Source organism: Crocodylus porosus, unplaced genomic scaffold (genome assembly GCF_001723895.1).
Source record: "Crocodylus porosus isolate Cpor-Errol unplaced genomic scaffold, CroPor_comp1, whole genome shotgun sequence".
In the NCBI taxonomy this organism is placed as follows: domain Eukaryota; kingdom Metazoa; phylum Chordata; order Crocodylia; family Crocodylidae; genus Crocodylus; species Crocodylus porosus.
Window position 1 is genome coordinate 85,984,384 of NW_017728886.1, and position 21,632 is coordinate 86,006,015.

Genomic DNA, 21,632 nt, shown 5'->3' on the forward strand with positions numbered 1-21,632 from the left:
TTACAGTAGTCTCCTAAAGCCCCTTCTTTCAACTGCCTCAATTCTGTTCTCTAACTTCTTACTACGCATCCATGTCTCACAGCCATAAAGCATCGTAGAGATGATCACAGAATGCACCAGATGTAACTTTACCTCCAGTGTAATATTGGGTGTGGGGGGAGGGGCTGAACATGCCCATCTGTAGCGGAAGTATGAAAAATCCGTAGAATTCTAGGTTGTGAAGGTGCCAATGTGGACTCTTCTGTATGGTCTTCTTTCATTTTAAAAGAGAGCATGTTCAGTATGGCTAGGTACAGACATTCGAAAAGCCTGATGTGCAGTCGATCTAATTACAGGTTTCTGTAAGTGGCATAATTTAGATTAGGACTGAACAGAACACACATTTGCGTTTATGTGTAATGTCTGTCCCTAGCCCTGGGAGCAGGGAGAACTCCAGAGCTGCTTCTGCCCTGCTATATAGCCAGGCTGTGTAAGGAGTTGGGCTGAGCCTAGCTTCCCATGCACTGGGACTCCATGGTTCTGGCTTGAAGCAGGAGCAGCTCTAGTGCTCCCCACATCCCAGGATCAGCAAGGGACAGTGGGAACCACAGCAACAGTGTGTGGGGAGGGGAGGTGCTACTGAGCACAAAGGGGAAGGGACAGTGGAAATTCTTACTTGCTTTGGAGACTTAAAAAAAAAGCCTCTGGCTGCCACTTCTGTGGTTTGGCCCAAAATGGGGGTGTGACCATGCCACTTGCACCCCCTAGAATGTGTGTTCTGCTCACTCCTTAAGAATCCACCCCTAGCAACAGATGAGGGGTGGTATTGAATTGAGCATTGCAGTTTTTGACTTAAGTACTTAAAGCAGCAGTTCAGCAGGGTTTGGTTTCCTTTTTGTCATTATTTTTTTCAGCTTTAGCTTACCTCTTCATTTTTATACGTCACTTTAACTTCTCTTTTAAAGTAATCTTCAGGTCTTCCTTTTACTACTTCACAAAATCTTCATTTCAGTCTGATTGTTATCTTTCTATTCTTCTCTCATTCTCGTTGTTCAGATTACTTTCTGTCATTCCACACAGTGAAATAATTTGTGGCTGGCTTTCTAGTTGTTTTGATTTCCAAGCCTACATAGTCCCTTTCCCTGGCATTTGAGGCTTATTAATTTGGTTTAACAAAATGTTATCTGCAGTCAGTACCTATGTAAATAGAACCTGTTAGCAAATATCTTAATGGCACCTGATATATCATGTAGCCTTTACAACCATCAAGAGGCATAACTGTGGGAGCTAGTTCTCAAACAGGTTGTATTTGCAGTCCCAGAGGGCTCTTACAGGCTGTAAGAATTGCTGGTGGTCAAGGCCAACCATGCAGATGTCTTTAACATGTCCCATTGGTGACCAAAAGTCACTTTGTCAAGAAGACAAATGGGCTGTGCACAGCTCATTCACCTTATTGTTTCACTCTGATGTCAGCTCCATTTACTTGTCAAAATCAGGTATTTTTGTTACTTCCAGCAGTGCAAGTGGGCCCGGGGGTGGAGAGGGAGAAAAAGGAACACAGCCTATGAAAAATATACTTGCATTGCCTCTGTTCAACATATTATTTTTGAGATTCATAGGCTGTGGACATTCCAGAATCTGTTTGTTTGCACATGTGTGAAGCAGAAAAGATGGGGAATTTGCTTTTCAAAGTGAGGCTGGCCCTGCAGGGTTGAGATTATGCAAAAACATGTTTAACCACTGGATTTTTCAGGGAGAACATGGTTGTGCAATATTAATTTCTTCTTTGGGACAGTAGCTTTCTTGCCAGAGAAACGTTTAAAAATAAATATGTAATTACCTGTGCTTGTCTCGCATACAAACCGTTCTGAGTGTTTCTGTTGCAGAGAGTCAGATTTAAACCTTTTAACTCACACGGGTCATTTCACTGACTGCAATGACATTTTTCATCTGACTAAATGAATGAGACCTTCAGATTCTCGTCCAAAAGTAGAAGTGGCCAGGTCACAAAATGTACTTATATTCAGTTAAATGACTTGGTAGAAATTACTTTGACTTTTTTTTATTTTCTCCCATTGACTTCCATATTGTATTTGTCTGGTTTACAAGTCAAAAGATTCCCCTCTCCTCCATGCCCCAAAGTAGCCACTAAGTCAGCTGAGGTTTTGAAAGTCAAATAAACTGTGTTCTCTGCCATCTGAACTTGAGTTGACAACTGGGGACACATCTACATGGTAAATTTACTGTGCTTCTGAATAATGTCTTCAAGTATGCTCACTGGTTCACCCGGGCCGTTTGCTAAACCAGAAGTGAGATGATATAGTTGGAAATGGTCTTGCTTTTAGCAGGAAGTTGGACTAGATGACCTCCTGAGGTCCCTTCCTAATTTTCTATGATTCTATGATTAGCTGACTGCCATACGGAATAGACCCCCATGGTGCTGTATGGACTTGCTATGCTGCTTGGGGTATTAGGAGGCAGCACGCCTGGAGAACTGCAATACATTTAAGATACTGGTCTCCTGTACAGCAAGATACTGGTCTCCTATACAGCAAGTTAACAGAGAACCATGGCCTTGATCAATCATATGCTGTCCTGCATCCTTAGGGTATGTATAGATGTTACATTTAGATTGATCTAACTAGAGTTAGGTTGATCTAAATTCCCACCTGTGCAGACATTTGGGGGGCTTAAATTGGGTTAAAAATGGTGTACCTGATCTAAGTTAGTTCACCTCAGCAGGTGAACAATCTTAGTTCTGGAATGGGTTAATCCAATCCAACAAATATCTGCTCACATTTGGAGTGTAGCCTCAGGTCTGGGAAAGTCCAGCCACTCACCCCAGCTCCGGGGCTGCCTTCTTCCTAGCCCCCTCTCTCCCAACTCTGACCTGGCTATTTTTAATCCCTTAATTCCCCACTCTAAGATGGACATCCCCCACCCCCAACAAGCCCGCCACAGACTTGTCAGTTGCCCCTGCATGGCTCTTGGCACTGCTGAACACCTTTACATCTGCTCCTGATCTACAATAACATGGCTTAAAGAAAGCTGCACGATTGTAGTCCAGAGGTGGTAAATGTTTGTACACATCCTTAGAGTAGATTTGGACATCTCAGGAAGATGGGTAGGCCGAAAGCAGAAACATTCAGAAGGTGTATCAAATAATATGACATTCCTTCATAGTTCCTTTTCTGCTCCCAGCCCACTTTTGCCATCTGACCCTTCTTCCATTGGCATCAACTAAATTGGAATCAGGTCCACTGAAATAAGGTACCCACTAATTGCAATGATATGGGACATTAATCATTTCAACTATAACTGCAGAAAAAATCCCAAACATGTCTGGCTTCTTATGAAACTGGAAGTAAAGAAGTACTCTGGGCTGACAGATGGAGAGAAGAGACTGGAAAGTCTTGCTTCCTACAAAAATCCAGGTCAAAATTCACCCTGCATCTCTTTAACATACTCCTCCCTGAAAATTGCCATAGTACTGCTACCACAGGCCTCAGTGAATATTTGTCTGTCTTTTTTTTTGTGTGTGTTTGGTATTACTTACCCCTGTGTAACATAGACAAAATTAAACAAGAAAACAGAAGTTGGGTCATCATTAGCTCAGTTGCAAATACATTAAAACAGCAGTGTGTGGAGGCCTCTTGCTCAGATAATTTTTTAATGGAAAACAGACTGTTGCTACTTTCTTTAGGGCTACTATTTTTATTTGGTTGTTGTTCCTCAAGCATTTTGGTTCTATTTCAAAACCTGTTTAAACTAAATGAAGAACGTCTTTGATGCCATTCTGTTTTAAATCAGTACCACAATCTACCAGTTGAGAAACATTTAGGCCTCCTCTAGATTTTGAGGGGGTGGGGGCAGAGTTCTCCTGAAACAAAAAAGATAAGCACTTTTGAGATTTTTTTTTGTGGGTAAATTTTAAGTTGTAGACCAAAAAAAGGAGAAACCCCATCACAGATCCCCTGTTGCTTCTTCTGGCATGCATCATGTTTTTAAGGATACACTATCATGAGAACACTGTCATTTCATGATATATTAGGGTCATATATCATCAGAACATCGTTTCTTTGGAGGATATGGGCAGTAAAAGACATGATTCTGGCCAGACAGATCAGCAGGGGGTCTTGCTTTTTTCTTTCTTTTTCTTTAATCTAACTCTGTTTTTGTGTTGTACAGAAGTGAATTTCTTCATGGGATATGACTTGTTGCAAAATAAGCTAGGAGGCCCAATGGGCTTTGTAAACCATTTAAAAACTATATGGCTTCAAGGGCTGCTTTGTTCAGGGTTTTTACTACAAGCTCAGTCCTTCTAAAAGCCCCAAAAGGGAATACTTGCTGCTATCTAAATCTCCAGTGTAAAGACTGACTAAGCAGACCTCAGGTATTAAAAGCAATACAGAGTGCCTTTGGATACAATGACTGGTAAGTCATTGTTTGGACAATATATTTGGTTCATTAAAATAAGATCAAACAGTTCTTATGAAAGCTTTGTTTAACATAACTATTTTAAATAAATGTCCAGTAAAGCCACACAAATCACAAGAGCAAAAGACAAATGAGGGGCTACCCACTTGATATAGGAACATTAAACTGGAGTTGAGGCTAGGTACAGACATTCAAAAAGCCCAAGGCAGGTTCGATTTAAGTTACATGGTTTTTTATAAGTGGCATAGTTTAGACTGATAGTGAACAGAATGCACATTAGCCTTTTGGTGGTTGTGGAGGTGGGGGGTGGAGAATCTTAGTTTGGGTTCCACCATTTTTAAACCAGTCTATGTGTGCCGAACTTCTCTTCTGTTACAAGTATAGACTGGTTTCCAATCACTTATACCCAAAGAAATGTAATGTCTATACCTGGAAGCGTCATCGTAAAATGGGAACCTTTAATTTAAGGACTCAGATGTTCATACATATCTCAAAGTCTTCCATATTTTCAGGATTGTACTTTAACTGACAGATCAAAGATATTTACAGAACATTGACAGTGGAATCAAGATGAAGCAGAGAAAGAGAACACAGAAGAGAGTTGTTAAAGGTCTCTGCTGATGCTTCTGAATTAATAGAAAAATTCAAAGATAGAATGGAAATGAGACTTCGGCATGGTGTGAATTTGAGCACTTATATTGCCTTATGATTGCTTTGAAAAGATTGAATAAAGCAAGCAGTTTAATCTTTGCTTAATTTTGTTTAGTTTGGTAATTTATTGATGCAAATATCAAAGATTATTTTAAGGAAGGGTTAAGCATGCCTACAGTAAGGTTTGCCATAATTTTTTGTAAATTAATTTCAAAGCAATTTTAGTTCAGCCAGCCATGTTTTGTGCTATACATACACACTTTCTGCCTGAAACAATGATAGTTTTAGAGAAATCAGGATAGTCAAGCACTGCAGTCCAAAAGAAAGTAAGATGGGAAAGTACAATATTCTATATTTGCTAGCTTAAATTTAAAATGAGAAATATCCTGTTTGACATAAGTTCTATTTGTCTCACTGACTGCTCAGTTGCACAGGATTGAGCATTGGTTAACAGCTATTCCATATTTTATAAAGTTCTTTATAAGTCACAGGTTTAAATAGAGCTATGAAACATTTATACATACACAAAAATTATATTCAAGGAAACTTGTAGCTGAGAATTTTATAAATGCAAACAAATAAAGACGTTTAAAGGTCTGCTTCCCACAAGGACCGTGACTTCATCCCTAGAGTCTGGTCTGCTGCCTCGGTTTATGTGTAATCTTTTGTGTTACTGAATATGCTGTTATGTTTGTATTAGAAGCCTGAGATCATATCTTTTAGTGACAGGAATCATTTTTCTTATGAATGGTAAAGAGCTTGGTCTTTGATTGTATTGAGCCAAATCCTGATCTCAAAGGGCTCCTATAGACTTGCAGGGAGCCAGCTCCCATGTGCTGGAAATCCAGCATGTCAGAGCAGAGCACAGAAATCAATGCGCTCTAGCACTCTAGCATCATATGTATCATCCTCCCTATGCTGAAAAATGGAGGTGGGACACTTTGAACTAACGCTTGCTTAAGCATTAGTTCAAAGTACCTTACCAACATTTTTCAGCATGGTGGACTCTGATACACCTGACACTCAGGTGCTCTTAATTAGCATGACTCACTAATTAAAGTTCCTTCCTGCACACAGCCCCCAGCATGTGTAAAAATGCTCAAATACATTTAAAAGCTTAAGGGAGAAGTGTTAGGGTCTTGTTTGTTGCTAGCCAGGCCATCAGGGCTAGGGACAGACATTACACACAAACTGGTTTAATTGATCAGAAACTGGTTTAAACGTGTAGCAGAACAGATGCTCAGTGCACATAAACCATTTTGAAAATGGCTGAAACCAGTTTGAGATAAACCTGGTTGAATGTAGTATCAGACTTAACTGATTTGGCTCAAACCGGTTTATGCAATGTCTGTCCCAAACCCCTTGCTGACTTAAGTTAAACCAGGCTCCCACAGCATCCCAGTATGCTGTCTGGGCTGGGTGGGGCTCTCTGCTCCACAGCAGGGATGGCCCTCCCCTCTGCTTCCCGGCTGCAGCTGTGGCAGAGATATGCAGGTAGAGCACCATCTGACTGGCTTATTCCTCCTTTCCCCCTCCTCTCATCACTCCCTGCTAAGCAGGGATCCCCTGTCCCCTCTGCCTTACACAGATACCTCAGCATTTGCTAACAGACCACATGCTGGCTATGGTCTGTGCTGGGACAGACAGCAGTGTCAGTTTAGGGCTTTTTGGAGCTAATCAGGAGTTCATTTGGTTAAAAAGAGCGTGAACTAATGAGAGAGTCTGTTTGTTTTCTGATGGGGTGATAAATGCTGATAACAGAGCTGATAAATGCTCTGTTATCAAAGAGGGGGACAACCCCTCCCTAATCCTGCTGGGGCCTGGCCATACCGTATTTAGCTCAGCTCTGTGGAATGGAAGGGAGGGCTGCTTTAGTGGCCTTTGGCTTCTAACCTGAGTCACTGCAGACATGTGCCTGCATGTTTGGGATGTCTGTACAGTTACAAAGTGATTTAGCCTAGCCAGATTAGACTAACCTGCAAAGATTGAATCAGTTCAAGCTCAGGCTTTTTGAATGTCTATCCCTAGCCCAGAGATCTGGGTTTTATTTCTGTTTCTGTTACTGACTTTTTGTGTGACTCAAGGCAAATCATTTTACCTCTGTCTCTTCTGTGTATCATTGACGGCAGACTCCTTGGGAGCTGCTCTTTGTATGGTACTTAGCAGAATGGGAACTTGCTCTCCAGCACCTATAGTAACAACAACAACAACAGCAACAGCAACAGCAAAGTTTCTCCTTATCCTGCAGTAGCAAGACACTGGAAAGCTGTCAAGGAAAATCAGGACTGCAACTGACCACAGGGGTCAGTTTCCTCAAGCTGGGTAACATCATCAGGCACACTGCGGGAAAAAAAAAAAAGATTGGTCTAGGGGAGTTGTGCATGTTGAGCACTAAGCTGCTTGTAGGTACTAACGTGTTTCTGGTTGTGGTGGGGAGGACACATTTGCAAGTGAAATTTGGTGTCATCTTTCAGCAAACTTGGCCTGTTGTTTTTAATTGTGCTTCCTTGGGAGGAGAACTGAAATTCTGAAGGGAGCTGTTATTGGCAGGATGCCATTACAGAGAATTGTATCACTAGCTCTTCTCAGTGTCAGGAGGGTCTATTTGATTTGGGCACTGCGGGCGTATGAATCTCAATAATGAAAATAAAGAAGATAGGGAGAAACTATTGTATCTTGTGTGCAGTCAATGTGGGTCTAGTCTCATATGAGAGAGAGACCACTCTTTGTGCAAGAATTGAATCAACATTTATGATTCAGGAAGAAATATTATCATCTGTTCCCTGCAAACATTTAGGCATATGCGCTACTTATGTGAGTAGTGGCATCAAAGTTAAGGACATACCTTAAAGTTAATTGGACCCCATGTGTGCATAAAGGTAAGCATATTTCTTAATGTTGCAATTTTTTGCAGAAAAAAATGTCATTGTTTCACAGGGAAGTGTTTTCCAATGTGCACCAAACCAGCCTTTTTATATGTTAAAACAAAACATTTTTATTTTGAGTTCTTATTTACTAAATAGAATTAGAGGGATATTTGAGGGGAAACGGTAAAAGTTACTTTACTTGGTCAGCAGTGAGAATTTTCTCTTGACATTTCTTTTGTCAGTACTTTATCCTACCCCAACACCTTCAGAGCCTTCTCTCTAATCCTAACTCATGCCAAGAAACTAGTCCAACTGAACTCCAGCTAGTACAACTGAACTAAGAGGGGACTTCCTGTTTGTATGACCGTTGCTAATTGTGGTTACAGGACTAAACAGTGAATACTAAGTATCAATTCATAGTGCAAGGAGATCAAGGTGGGATTTGCAGAAGCACCCAGTCACACAGACCTTTGTGGAAATTTCATACGAAGTTTTTCACAGATGTTTTTCTTTCCTGTCTGAGGGCTGTCAGTAGCATGTGCGGCATCATTGGGGAGAATGGCTGTATGCACTTGGGCACACCTAGTATTGTAAAACTGTAAATATATCCTTAACTTGATACTCTGTTATAATCCCATTGAAATTATTGCCTGAAGGTAAAGAGCGTATCTAACAAATGCAATAGTGGGAGTACCCTAAATGGTGCCTGATAGGAAGTATGTGCAAAATGGGGCCCTTGATTTCAGTGCACAGTGCTACCTTATCATTAACTTTCTCTTGCCATTTATGTTTCTTTCCTTCTTTCTATGTGCATACATTTTATTTTGATTAAAATTTAGGTAATATTGATTGTGCTCAATGAAGAGGCATGTTGTGAATAGTTAAGCTTTACAGGATATTAGGATACTATAGTGTAACTTCCAAAAAAAACTATTAATAAAAAATTTCCAAGTATAATTTCACAGTGGAAACTTCCCTTTGAGGATTAGCATCTGCATGAACTTTACAGTCAAGTCTATCCCTGCAGCTAATAGTAAAACAATAGGCTCAGAATATAGTAATTTGTAATCTGGGTCACTCAGATTGAAACCCCAAAAGTGAAGTTTCCTGATCTTTTACATTTCTTAGCCAAATCCAGGATAAAGACAGAACCTCCTAGTGGATGATGTGTGAAACAACAGAGACCCAACAGAGAATCCTGTAGAAAATTGGCTGCTGTTTAAACTGTGGTTTGGCATGAGTCCTGTGCAAAGTCTCAGCTAAACATTCAATTTTTTCTTGTTTCTTTTTATGTTGGTATTTTATTTTACTGTACTATATGAGCTTCAGACTGTTGCCCTGGATGTATATTATCACTTGAATAGGGTATTATACACAGAGTTTTCTAATGGAAGGTAAAACTATAAATTAATATATTGAACAAGCTAAGAAGAGGCTCTGGAAAGGGGTGTGTGACATTCTAATGTCAAAATTGCCTTTCATCAGCTTTTTTAATACATTAATTGACATCACCTCTGCACTGTCTTTAAAGATGAGAACTTCACTAGCAAATCTGGGAGAGGTGAAAAAGTGGGCTCCAAATAATACATTCAGATCAACGTATTTAAAGATATAATTCTTCAACTGAAATAGGATAAAACATGAATGTGACTCTAACATTTCCCTAAGTTCTAATTTCTATATGAGGCTGGGAACCCAGGCATGAAACTTACATGTCTTTGCTGAATAGCCACAAGATAGTTACATTAGATGGGACAGTGTTGTTCATTATTTTTTCTAGCACTAATAAAAAAAAGCTTAGCAGGGGTCTAACTATATTTTATCCTTTTTGTGTGAGTACTAAATAAAAAAAATCCCAGATGTGAATCTATAAACCATCTGTTTAAAATAACAATTCTGCAGCATTATAATTATAAGTTATTTATTGTGAATCTTGGGATCCCATTAATGCATTTTGACTGACTCCCAGGTTTCCGATTTAGCAAATGGTTTATGTATTTATGAGCCATGTGTCTCTTTTGTACTTCTTGGTGCCAGAGTGCATGTCCTTTTAACAAAAAGAAAAAAGGAAAAAAAACCTCCCACCTTCCTATAACTACTGGCTTCTGAATATTGCTGTATAAGAGGTTCTCTCTTAAGAACAGCAATATCAAAGAATCTGAAAACTTTCAGCAACTTCTGAAACACTGAAAACACAGATGGAGATTTGGTAATACAGCTTTCTTTCATGCTGCTGGTTAACAGCTCCTTAAATGTGTGGTTGGGACAAGTAATGAAATGTTATGATAACTAGGTGGGACTTTATTTGGAAGCAAAGCACATGCTATTTATTAAAGTGTATTTGACTCGATTGCTCCTATGCAGCACTCCATCTCTGAAAATTGAGTGAAGAGGAAGAAAGGAAATTTTAAAAAAGCAGACTGATGGTCCATGTTAAAAGCAATGGTTTGGAAGAAGATGTAAAAAAACCCCAACAATTGCTCCTTGTTTGGTAATGTTTTATCTTCTTACTCCTGCAAACCATAGACCATAGAATATCTGCATTGTAACACTAGACTACAACAGATTAAACAATGATTTACCAGCTTTATCTACTGCACTGTATATGAACTGCAAAATACTAACTTCTTCCACCGTATTGAGTTTTTCTGGCCCTGAGATTTCCCAAGGTGTACCTTCTAGAAGGAACCAGCAGTATATTCATAGGTACTTTAAAGGAAAAATCAGTCTTCAAAGAATCAAATACAGCTCTATGAACTTGAGTGGAATTATGCCTGTTAATACAGGAAGCAAGGGTGACTTTGTTGTTAACATATTGTTTTCAGGAGATCTGCAATACATCTCCTGTCTAACTTTGAGCAAACCTCTTGGGGTATGACTGAGAATGAGACTTAGGTGATGCAACTCTAAGCATTGCCATGCCTTCTAAGTACACATAGAATATGTGGGTTGGAAGGAACACAGGAGGTCATCTAATGCAACCCCATTGTTAAGGCAGGATCATCCCTGACTAAACCATCTGTCAACTGCCTGTCTAACTTGCTCTTAAAAACTTCAGAAGATGGAGATTCCACAACCCCTCTGAGTAGCCTGTTCCAATGCTTAAACACCACCAGAATGAGAGAGGTTTATCCAACATAAATATTCCTTGCTGCAATTCAAAATTGTTGCTCCTTGTTCTGTTTTTTGTGTCCATAGGGTAGGGACAGAAATTACACATAAACTGGTATAAGTGATCGGAAACTGGTTCAAATCTGTAACAAAATAGAAGTTCAGTGCACATAAGCTACTTTCAAAATGGCCAAAACTAGTTTAAGGTAAACCTGGATGGATGTAGTATCAGACTGAACTGATTTAAGTTTAATTGGCTTATTGAACTTCTGTCCCAGATCTCCACCAAATTCAAGTTAACTCACAGTCTCCTAGTGTGCTTAGCACCTCTACCCACAAACCCTCCTCACAGGGTGGGCGAGCTAGCCTTGGTCCAAACTTTCCATATTCTAGTGGTCCTCAACTTCTGGCCTGGGCCACTCTAGGCATGTGGCTGCATTTTTGGAATCAAAAGCAAATGACTGTTCACTTGCTTATTGGTTCAATTTAGGCAGCTTAGACTAACCTGTGAAGGTTGAATCTATTCAGCCTCAGGCTTTTTGACTATCTGTACTTAACTATAGAAAACCGTCTGTTTCCATTCTCTATATAACCAATCTTCAGGTACTTGAAAATTGTTATCAGATTCCCCACAGTTGTCTCTTCTCCAGACTGAATAACCCTGGTCCACTCAGCCTTTCCTCATGTTTCTCAGGCCTCTAATCCTTTTTGTCTCTCTCTGTTGGACTCTTTCTAATTTGCCCACATCTTTTGAAGTGAAGGTCCAAAACTGGACACAGTACTCCAGGTGAGGTCTTACAACTGTTAAATAGAAGGGAAGAATCACTTCCTTTGTTTTGCAAGTGACATTCCTGTTAATATAACCCAGTATGTTGTTTGCCCATTTGGCAACAAAAGCACACTGTTGGCTAATATTCAGGTTATGGCCCACTGTAAACCCCAGATCCTTTTCTGCAGTATGCTAGCCTAGCCACTTGTTCCTCAATCTATATTTGTTCATGCAATTTTCCTGTTCTAAGCACAGGGCTTTGCATTTGTCCTGATTTAAATTTAATTCAATTAATTTCAGACCATTTCTCCAGTTTATCAAGACCATTCTAAATCCTAACTGTATCCTACTTGTAGGCCTCTGGTCCCAGTAGTGAAATCTAGAACCCCAGCACCTCAGTTACCTGCACAGTGCCAGGGGAGATTAGGCATGTCGCAATAACATTCACACCTCCATCTCATGGGAGCTGCTTAGAGCAATGTAGAGGAGAGAGGCAGGTCTCACACCTTGTTTTTCTTCAGAGCTCAGATGTCTCAGGACTGCAGGGAAGCACCCGTGTCTATTTGTGAATTCCTTTGGAAAGCACCTGCAGAAGGAGTTAGGAGAGCAGAATTCACTAGATAAGTGAAACAGTTACAAGTTATTGTATCAAAATGAAGAGTAATGATGCAACACTGTATTAAATAGTTTTAAAAAGAATATACAATACTAACAAGTTACAATAACTATTCTATCAAATTTAAGAATAGAGATGCAGTGTTGTGTTATTTTCAAAGCTTTCAAAGGGATGTTTGTTATACAATACCAAGAGTTACAATTTGATTTTAAAATGTTGCCTTTTTCATAAATGAAGGTTTAGATACTTGAGAACTTATTGCAGGGAAATGCTAAATATCTGGATCCTGTTTGGGCTTAGTGCTCAGCTCTGTAAAGACCACACCATTTCTGTTCATGTCTAGAAACAAAATTTTATGCACCTGGGTAATTTTGAGATAAAAAACCAGGGTGAGTGGGGATTTTAGTTGCTTCCAGGGCTAGGTGCTGCTATATAGAAGCTTTCAGCATTTCCATGTGGACTTAGGTTCCTAAATTCTGCCTAAGTTCCCATTTTGCCACCTACTTCCTTTTTTGGCTCAGACCCTGAATCATTTTTTGTCTCTGTTTATCGGTTTGTAAGGTAGATATAATAAATGGACCATCCTATCTCCCTCCCTTTGTTGACCTTGTCTGTTTTAACCTGTGAGGAATAGTTTTTTATTTTGCTTCATGTGGCCAACAGTATGGTATATTATTGTCGTTATTAAGAATAATAATGCCTCAGATAAATTTGACATGGTTTTGTCTCATAGTATTTTGATGTCTATGTTGCTTTGCTCTTCTCTGTGAACTGAAAAATCTTGACATAAAAGCTGAAATAGCATGTACTACTCCTAAAGAGGAATTTAGAAAAATGACCAGGTAGAATTCCATATTGGGGTTACCCTTTTGCCTAGGGACAAACATTACACATAAACCAGTTTAAGTGATGAGAAACTGGTTTAAACCTGTAACAGAACATAAGTTCAGTGCACATAAACCAGTTTCAAAATGTCTGAAACTGGTTTAAGATAAACCTGGCTGAATGTACTGTCAGACTTAACTGATTTGGGTCAAACTAGTTTATGCAATGTCTGTGCCAGACCCCCTCCTGGTTTAAGTTAAACTAGAGTCTCCCAGCTTCCCAGATGCTGGGCTGGGCTAGGCTGTGCTGTCTGCTCCAGAGAACAGGGCTGGCTCCGCCACTCTGCTTCCTAGCCAGAGCTCCGGCAGAGACTGTAAGCATAGCAGGGTCTACCTGGCTTCCCTCTGCCCCGTCTGCCCCCTCGCTGCTTGTTGCTCACTGCTTAAGCAGGGTTGTCCCCCTTCCCTCCCTCCCCTCTCCCACAGACCTCAGCCCCACGGACCCTAGGCATGTGGTTTGCTAGCTAACACTGAGAGGTGTCAGTGTGTGTGTGTGTGTGTGTGTGTGTGTGTGTGTGTGTGTCCAATTCACTGGGATAGACAGGACAGCGTCTGCTTAGGGCTTTTGGAGCTAATTAACAGATCAGCTGGTAATGTCCCTCCATTGCTTCCTTGGAAAAAGCTGTTTAAGAAGTGCTTGAACTAATGAGAAAGGTTTTGGTCTGTTGATAGGCTGATAAACACGGAGTTATCAGACCCTTGCTGTCTCCCTCACCTGTGAGGTTTGAAGACAATATGAAGAAGCAGGGAGCGGGGGAGACTGAAAAGCTCAGTATCATCAAGAGATGCATACACTGCACCCCACTCCCCCTTTGCCTCAGAGTGCTAGCCAGGGGCTGCAGTCTGGCAACACTCCCTTCCCTTGAGCAGCAAGTGGGGAACAGCCTGGGACTGCAGGCAGGGTGTGGGTTTAAACCCCTCCCTAATCAAAGGTCCTGCTGGGGTCTGGCCATGCCCCCCCTCAACTCAGAGCTGTGGAAGGGAAGGGAGGGCTGCTCTAGCACCCCCCCAGATTCTAGCCTGAGCCACCACAGGCATGCGCCTGCACTTCCTCAGTCCAGAGGAAATGTCTGTGCAGTTGCAAACTGATTCAACCTAGGCAGGTTAGACTAACATATCTGAGAACAAATCCTCTCCTCCTCACTTCCATTAATGGAGCAATTAAAAAAGAAACTTTCCAGGGATACATTGCAGCATTGCAAAGATTTTCTTCACTTCAAACTCTGGCATTGCATTTTCATATGGGAATGAGAATGATGAGGCTTTATTTTTTGGCAAATTCCCATTAAACAAAACAAAATGTTGCCTAAATCATTTAAAATAGGGACCTCAGATTTGTCTCAGGGTTCCCAGGCAGCAGACACTGTTGCCAAGGGTTTCTGGGTCAGTGGTGTTACATCTGTTATCTTATGTACTGATCAAGAACCAGTTTCACTAATGCATTCTGGCTACTTTGCACCAATTTGGCCAAGCTAACATATGCTCATTTAACTGGGAAGTTAAACCAGATTTATAGCAGCTTTGCCACACTTGCATGGCTGCAAAACAGTGAGAGACTCACAGTGAATCTGGCCTGTCAGTTTTATATTGTTATTTTGTGACTAAAACCGCATGTCTGCTGACAACTTTAGGGCCTGATTGCTGTTGATTGGTTTCACATTGGCTTCAGAAAGGTTGTTTTTAAATTTAGACTGGTAAGAGTCAAAATCTTTATATTCTCCATCATACCAGGTGATAACTGTGAGAAGAATGAAGTTGTGGGATTTTTAAAATTTAAGAGGCTTTAGTTTAAGTGTCATATAGATTAGTTTTTTACAAGCAGTTTGAGTATGGCCACAGGAAGCAAATGTAAAGGAATGAAGTGCAGAGCCTCTTAGTTTTATGATTTACATTTTTTCTACCCCTTTAATTTTTTGGTCTCTAATTAAGTCACAGGATCTACCGAGGTGGATGCTAACATCTGGTAAACGGCTATCTGTGTCACTTAATGAACTACACTTGTAATTATAGGTGGAGCTCACTTCTGAAGAATTTTAAGACAGGAATTTCAAGAAGCAAAACTTTACTTTGAAAAGAAGTGTGTGTGTTTTCTACCCTGAGCAAAATCTGAGGTTAATCAGAGTGGTTGACATCACAGGCAAAAGTTGATGGGTTAGAAGATGCTATTAATTTGGTTAAGGGTTCTGTGCATTCCTTCATTAGTTCTTGTTAATATATTCTGCACCATCCTTCACCTTGGTCACTTCTTTTAAGAAGGTGCCAGAATAATTATGGAATCATTTTATTCTGTTGGGCAGTTTAATAATTTTGGAGTGTTTTTGGAGCAAGAGGTAAAGTACAACAGCCTCCTCCTAAGGCTGGATGGGTGGGTAGGTAGGTATTTGCTAGAAATGCTTTTCAACATTTGCATCTGGAAGGTTATGTTTCCTTGGGGGTACGGACTTCTCCACAGCTATCCATCCCTCTGCCACTTTGCAACAAGAGTACTGAAATGTGCAGTTCATAGGAACACATTTTAAGACCCTCAGGAAATTTTAGTCTGTGCAGAAAGTGGCTGCCCACTTTTAAAATGAGATTTCTCAGATAGAACACATTACACACATGCATTGTAACTCGAAATTCTTAAGTTGAGGACTGCCTGTGTATATATATACTCCTGTGTATATAATATACCTGAAATAAGGCCACAAACAGGGATCTGAACTCAGAGCTCAGTTCTCTAAGGCTAGTAACCACATCATTTGGCTACTGAGTCAGGTTCCCTCTTTCTTACTCTCTCTTCCCCCATGGCTAGAAGCAGACATTCAAAAAGCCTGAGCCCGAATTGATTCAACCTTGGCAGGTTAGTCTAACCTGGCTAGGCTGAACCAGTTGGAAACTGGACAGACATTCTCTCTGGACTGAGGATGTCTTGCGTAGAGTTGAGCTGAGGGGGGCATGGCCAGGCCCTGGCAGGACTTTGTCATTAGGGAGGTTTGCCTGCACCATCCCAGACTTTTCCCCACTGGCTGCTCAAGGGGTGGGAGAGTTGTTTACCCCCAGACACTTGCTAGCACTCTGAGGCAAGGTGGGGTGGGGAGTGCTGTTAATGATACGAAACTCTTCAATCTCCCTCCCTGCTTGTCAGACTGTCTGCAGCAAACTGACAGGAGAGCAAGGTAGCCCGAAGCTGATAAGAGTCTTTATCACCCGATTAGCAAAACAATAGGCTCTCTCCCATTACTTCAACTCCTCTTAAACAGTTTACCAGGGTTACCTGTTGATTAGTTCCAAAAGCACTTTTCTGTCTGCCTGCCTGTGCCAATGAAGTTGGAGAGACACACACCTCTTGGCATTAGCTAGCACACCACATGCCTAGGGTCTGTTGGGCTGGGGTCCATGCTGTGGGAGATGGGAAGGAAGACAGGGGAGGGATTTCTTGCTTGAGTGCAATGCAGGGGTTGGACCAGTGGCATACCGTGAGTCTCCAACGCCTGGGGACCAGTACCTGCATTTGTGCCGCCCCAGATGATCTGAGCAGGTTGTGGATCCCTAGGCAAATCAGCCTCTGCAGGGCCCCGCTTCCTGCCCCATGGCACTTCTGTAGGAGAATTAGCAGTGTGGCACACTGGGTGCAGGGGGAAGGGCAGCGGCCAGAATTTCCAGCCAGAATGGCAAAAGAAATCCACAGCTTGCTAGGTGGGTGGGTGGGCCACACACAAAATGTGGGAGGTGTCCTGGCCTCTCTGGTTGGAGCCCCCCTCTCTCCCCAGGCCAGCACCCAGGGGCCATGGTCCCCCTACTACCCCACCCCCCATCAGTACTCCACTGGGTAGGGCAGGGAGAAGTCAACAGACCCTGCTGCATCTGCAGTCTCTGCCACAGCCTTATACAGCACTAGGTAGCATACCACATGCTGGCTATGATCCATGCTGTGGGAAAGGGGAGGAAGAGCTGCCTGCTTAAGCAGGAAGTGGTGAAAGGGGAAGGGAAGGGGGGCACAGGGAATCCAGCAGACCCTGCTGTGACTGCAAGTCTCTGCTGGAGGAGCTCTGCCCTGGGAACAGAAGGGAGGGGCCAGCCCTGCTGTGAAGCAGAAACCCCTGCCCAGCCCAGAGAGCATGCCAGGATGCTGAGGGTGTTTGGTTTATCTTAAACCAACAAGGGGTCTGGGACAGATATTGTATAAACTGGTTGGAGCCAAATCAGTTAAGTCTGATACCACATTCAACCAGGTTTATTGCAATCTGGTTTCAACCATTTTCAAACTGGTTTATGTGGACTGAACATCTGTTCTGTTACAGGTTTCAACCAGTTTCTGATCACTTAAACTCCTGCAAGACTGTTTCAGGCTGGACATAAGGAATAATTTCTTTACTGTCCGAGCCCCCAAGGTCTGGAACAGTCTGCCAGCGGAGGTGGTTCAAGCACCTACATTGAACACCTTCAAGAGTAAATTGGATGCTTATCTTGCTGGGATCCTATGACCCCAGCTGACTTCCTGCCCTTTGGGCAGGGGGCTGGACTCGATGATCTCCCGAGGTCCCTTCCAGCCCTAATGTCTATGAAATCTATGAAACTGGTTTATGTGTAATGTACAGACCGTGAGTCCTGTATTTCTTTATGCACAGTGGCACAGCAGCAGCAGGAAGGTGAAGAGTGCCCTTGCCTACCCTCAGCACCCTAACCTGTAATCTAGTGTTTAGGGCATTCGTATGGAAGATGAGAGATATGGGTTTGAACCTTTCACAGGCTGAAGATAATATTGAATCTAGGTCTCTCATTTCCCAGCAAGAACCTTAATAACTAGGCTATTTGAAAAAAGGCAGGTAACATCACCATTACCTCTTCTGGCTGTGTTTTAGAGGGAAGTGGCAGTCTGTGCTGCCCTGGGTGCTAAACTCAGTGCTGTATGTGGGTTTTAGGCATGCTTACCAGATTGAGCCCCTTGGAGTTTGAAGGGATTCCTGGTTTGTGATACCGAAACAAATGTCAGTGTCAAAGAGACACTAAACTGTTTGGTTGAGATGGTGAGAGTTTTGGGCAACAGCAGGGGAAATACTTCAGGTATCTAAGTCCATGTACAGGCATTATGTTTCTATTGTGACAATTGCTGTTCTCCCAGTAGAAACTAGAAATGTACAAGTGTTCGTTCAATTTCACCTTGAGGAAACATGTCCCATCTGGGAGAATGACACCTGGAATACTTCCACTGCAAGAGATTTTCTTTCACAAGAATGAATACCTGTATGCTGCTTCCCTCCAGGTATGGGAGGGGAGCAAAGCATCAGAGACTGCCTAGTTTGGGGAATGGGCTGAGGGCTTTGCATTGCTGCTCCCTCCACTCCACTCCTGGGCTAGGGACAGACATTATACATAAATTGGTTTAAGTGATCAGAAACCGGTTTAAATCTGTAACAGAACAGATGTCCAGTGTACATAAACCAGTTTGAAAATGGCTGAAACTGGTTTGAGATAAACCTGGCTGAATTTGTATCAGACTTAACTAATTTGGGACAAATTGGTCTATGCAATGTCTGTCCCAGACCCCTTCCTGGTTTAATTTAAACCACAGTCCAGCATCCAAGGTTCTTTGCAGCCCTGGGAGGGAGGTGGGGGGAGGTTTGCTTTAGAGCAGGGCTGGCCCTCTGCTCCCTAGTTGAAGCTCTGGTAGAGACTGCAGGCACAGCAGTGTCTGTCTGCTTCTGCTTGCCCCAGCCACCTTACCACTTCCTGCTCAAGCAGGGATCCCCCCCTCCCCTTTTCCATGGCAGAGACTAGCCAGTATGTGGTATGCTAGCTAATGCTGAGAGGTGTCTGTGTAAAGCGGACAGGACAGGCATTTTGGAGCTAATCAATAGGTCAGCTGGTAATGTCCCTCCATTTTTTCCATGAAAAAAGTTGTTTAAGGAGAGCTTGAACTAATGAGAGAGGCTTTTGTTTGTTTGATGGGGTGCTAAATGCTGTTACTACTCCCTGTGTAACTCCCTGCTGTGTAACTAAATGCTGTGCAACTCCCTGCTGGTCAGGAGCAGCGAGGGGCGGGGAGAGCATCCTGCCAGGGCCTGGCCATGCCTCCCTTCAGCTCAGCATTTTGGAAGGGAAGGGAGGGCTGCTCTAGTGCCTCCCAGCTTCCAGCCTGAGCCACTGCAGGCACGTGCCTGCATTTCTGCTGTCCAGAGGGGATATCTGCATGGTTATAAACTGGTTCAGCCTGGCCAGGTTAGACTAACATGAAAAGATTGAATCAATTCAGGCTCAGGGTTTTTGAATGTCTGTCCCTGCTCCAAAGACCAGGAGCAGGCCAGAAAACAGTGCCCCCACCTGTTCCCCAGACCAGAGGTCCTTGTTCTGGGGAAGGCGCAGGGAAGACTCTCCCTGGTCTGGGGAAGATGCAGAGACCCAGCAAGATGGGGTGGCTGCAGGCTGAACACCTGTACTGCTGCTGGAAAGATTTCTAGCAGTGGAATTTTTTTCAGAAATTGCTACTTCTAGAAATAAACACATGTTCATGACCTATGCAGTTTCACTGGCCAGGGCATTGGCACTTCTGGTCTTTTAGGAGTTTAAATTGTTTGCAGTGATTTTGTGGACTGCACGGATGTCTCAATTCTGTGAAAGTTTCACTTTTGGCACTGGAGTGCTTTTTTGGATCTGTTTCTTATTCAATAAGAATTATTCATTGCTTGTAATTCTTGCTTTGCAAATTCTGTATTAAATAGCTTATATGACAACCATGTGAACAATGATTAACCTCATAGCCCTATTGAAATGCACCCCCATTTGATGGATTTTTATTGTTTCCAAAACTCTCCCAGTTAGGCAACCTTCATTATGATTCATTCTCAACAGACAAAAAAATCTCTTTCCTGGGAGATCTTCAGATAAAGCTGCAATCACAAGTGAATGCACCTATGTCGAAACAGAGATACAGGAAATCATTGAATCATGTATGTGATCCCATATCTGTTCATCAAAGCAGTTGAGCATGTTGTTAAATTTATTATGATGCAAGTACAGTATTTTGTATGTTTAAACTCCTACCATTTAAAAAATGACAGCAAATGGCAATGCTCTTAAAGTTTTTATTTATGTATATAGTCATTAGATTTTTATGCCATCCTTCCCAAGAAGGCTCCGGGTGGCTTACAGTAAAAGACATTCAAAAGAACCACAACAGAATAATAAGGAAAGCCCATCCATTCCTGCCTTTCATGTTGAAATGGGCCTATTATCAGACAGCTATCCTTATGCCATAAACTTTTCATTAATATCTCTTCACATGGCATTTAGATTTCTTTTTTTTTAAAAACTAAATCCATTCAAGACTAACTTTGCCATTATTTGGGTTGGAGCATTAGACTGTTGCATTTTAATTTACTGTTCTCTTTAGAACTGTAGTACAATCGTGCACAAATATTTTTATTCCCACAAGGAAGGCTTGGACCAGGGATTCTCCTAGCCTGAAATACAGTTTATACAAATATTATCTTTTTTGCACTGCACAAAAAAGTAATACATTTCCTTTGGCATCACTTTATCTAGGTTAGATGTCCTTTGAAAGTCATGATTCTCTCCCTTCCTCTCGTCTGCTTTATGTTTACCATAAAGAAGAATGTCTGTTTCTACAAGGAGAGAAAATTATTTTGAATCACAAGCAAGGAAGTTGTGACTTGTTAACTCTGTATTTTGCCTTTTGAGTGGCAAGAAACAGAGATCAATGTTTACTTTTGCTTTTAACACCTTTTGCCTTTTTTGTCTAGAATAAAGAAGTGACATGCAAACGAGAGAAGTGCCCAACACTTTCCAAGGAGTGTGCCCTAGTTGTTAAGCAGAGAGGAGCCTGCTGCGAGCGATGCAAAGGTGCAGTTCTCTTAATCTATTCTTTCTCTCTCTCTCTCATTTTCTCATGGCTTTTAATTTAGCTTGCTCGGTGTAGAGTGAAATCAAAAGCTTTGCAGTGGTGGCTTACAATATATAATCGAGGCCTGATATTGATTTGAAGAGAACATACAGGTTATAAAGAGATATGTAATCAAAATAGAACATCTGAATGTGTTAGTTTCCAAGTTATCACAGAAGCTTTAAATCTATTTTATCTATTTTATTATTGCAGTATTACTCTATTCTTTTGAAATTATAATCTTATTATTCCAAGAAGGAAGGATGCAAGTGTGAACCTAAGAACTCTGAATCCGATGGAAATAAAAGCTTAGTAGACTTAGTGGAACAGATTCCAAATGTTTGGCAGAACTGCTAAATTTTCCATCAGAGGATGAATTGTGCTTACTGCTAAAGGGAGATACCTTATTATCCAGGCTTGCTGCATTCCCAGTCTG

General features: G+C 41.7%; 1 protein-coding gene across 2 annotated transcripts in view; it reads left to right on the forward strand.

Annotated features, from left to right (window-relative positions):
• Positions 1 to 21,632, forward strand: part of BMPER (BMP binding endothelial regulator) — a 220,837-nt gene that overhangs the window by 15,789 nt on the left and 183,416 nt on the right. Inside the window, exons 2-3 of one of the 2 annotated variants that reach the window (XM_019538505.1) lie at positions 10,299 to 10,425; positions 21,057 to 21,156. Coding sequence is in view for 1 of the 2 variants with exons in the window: in XM_019538495.1 (XP_019394040.1) it covers positions 21,057 to 21,156 (100 nt within the window). In the remaining variant the exon portion in view is untranslated. The remainder of the gene's footprint in view (positions 1 to 10,298; positions 10,426 to 21,056; positions 21,157 to 21,632) is intronic. The other variant, XM_019538495.1, reaches the window with a different exon arrangement.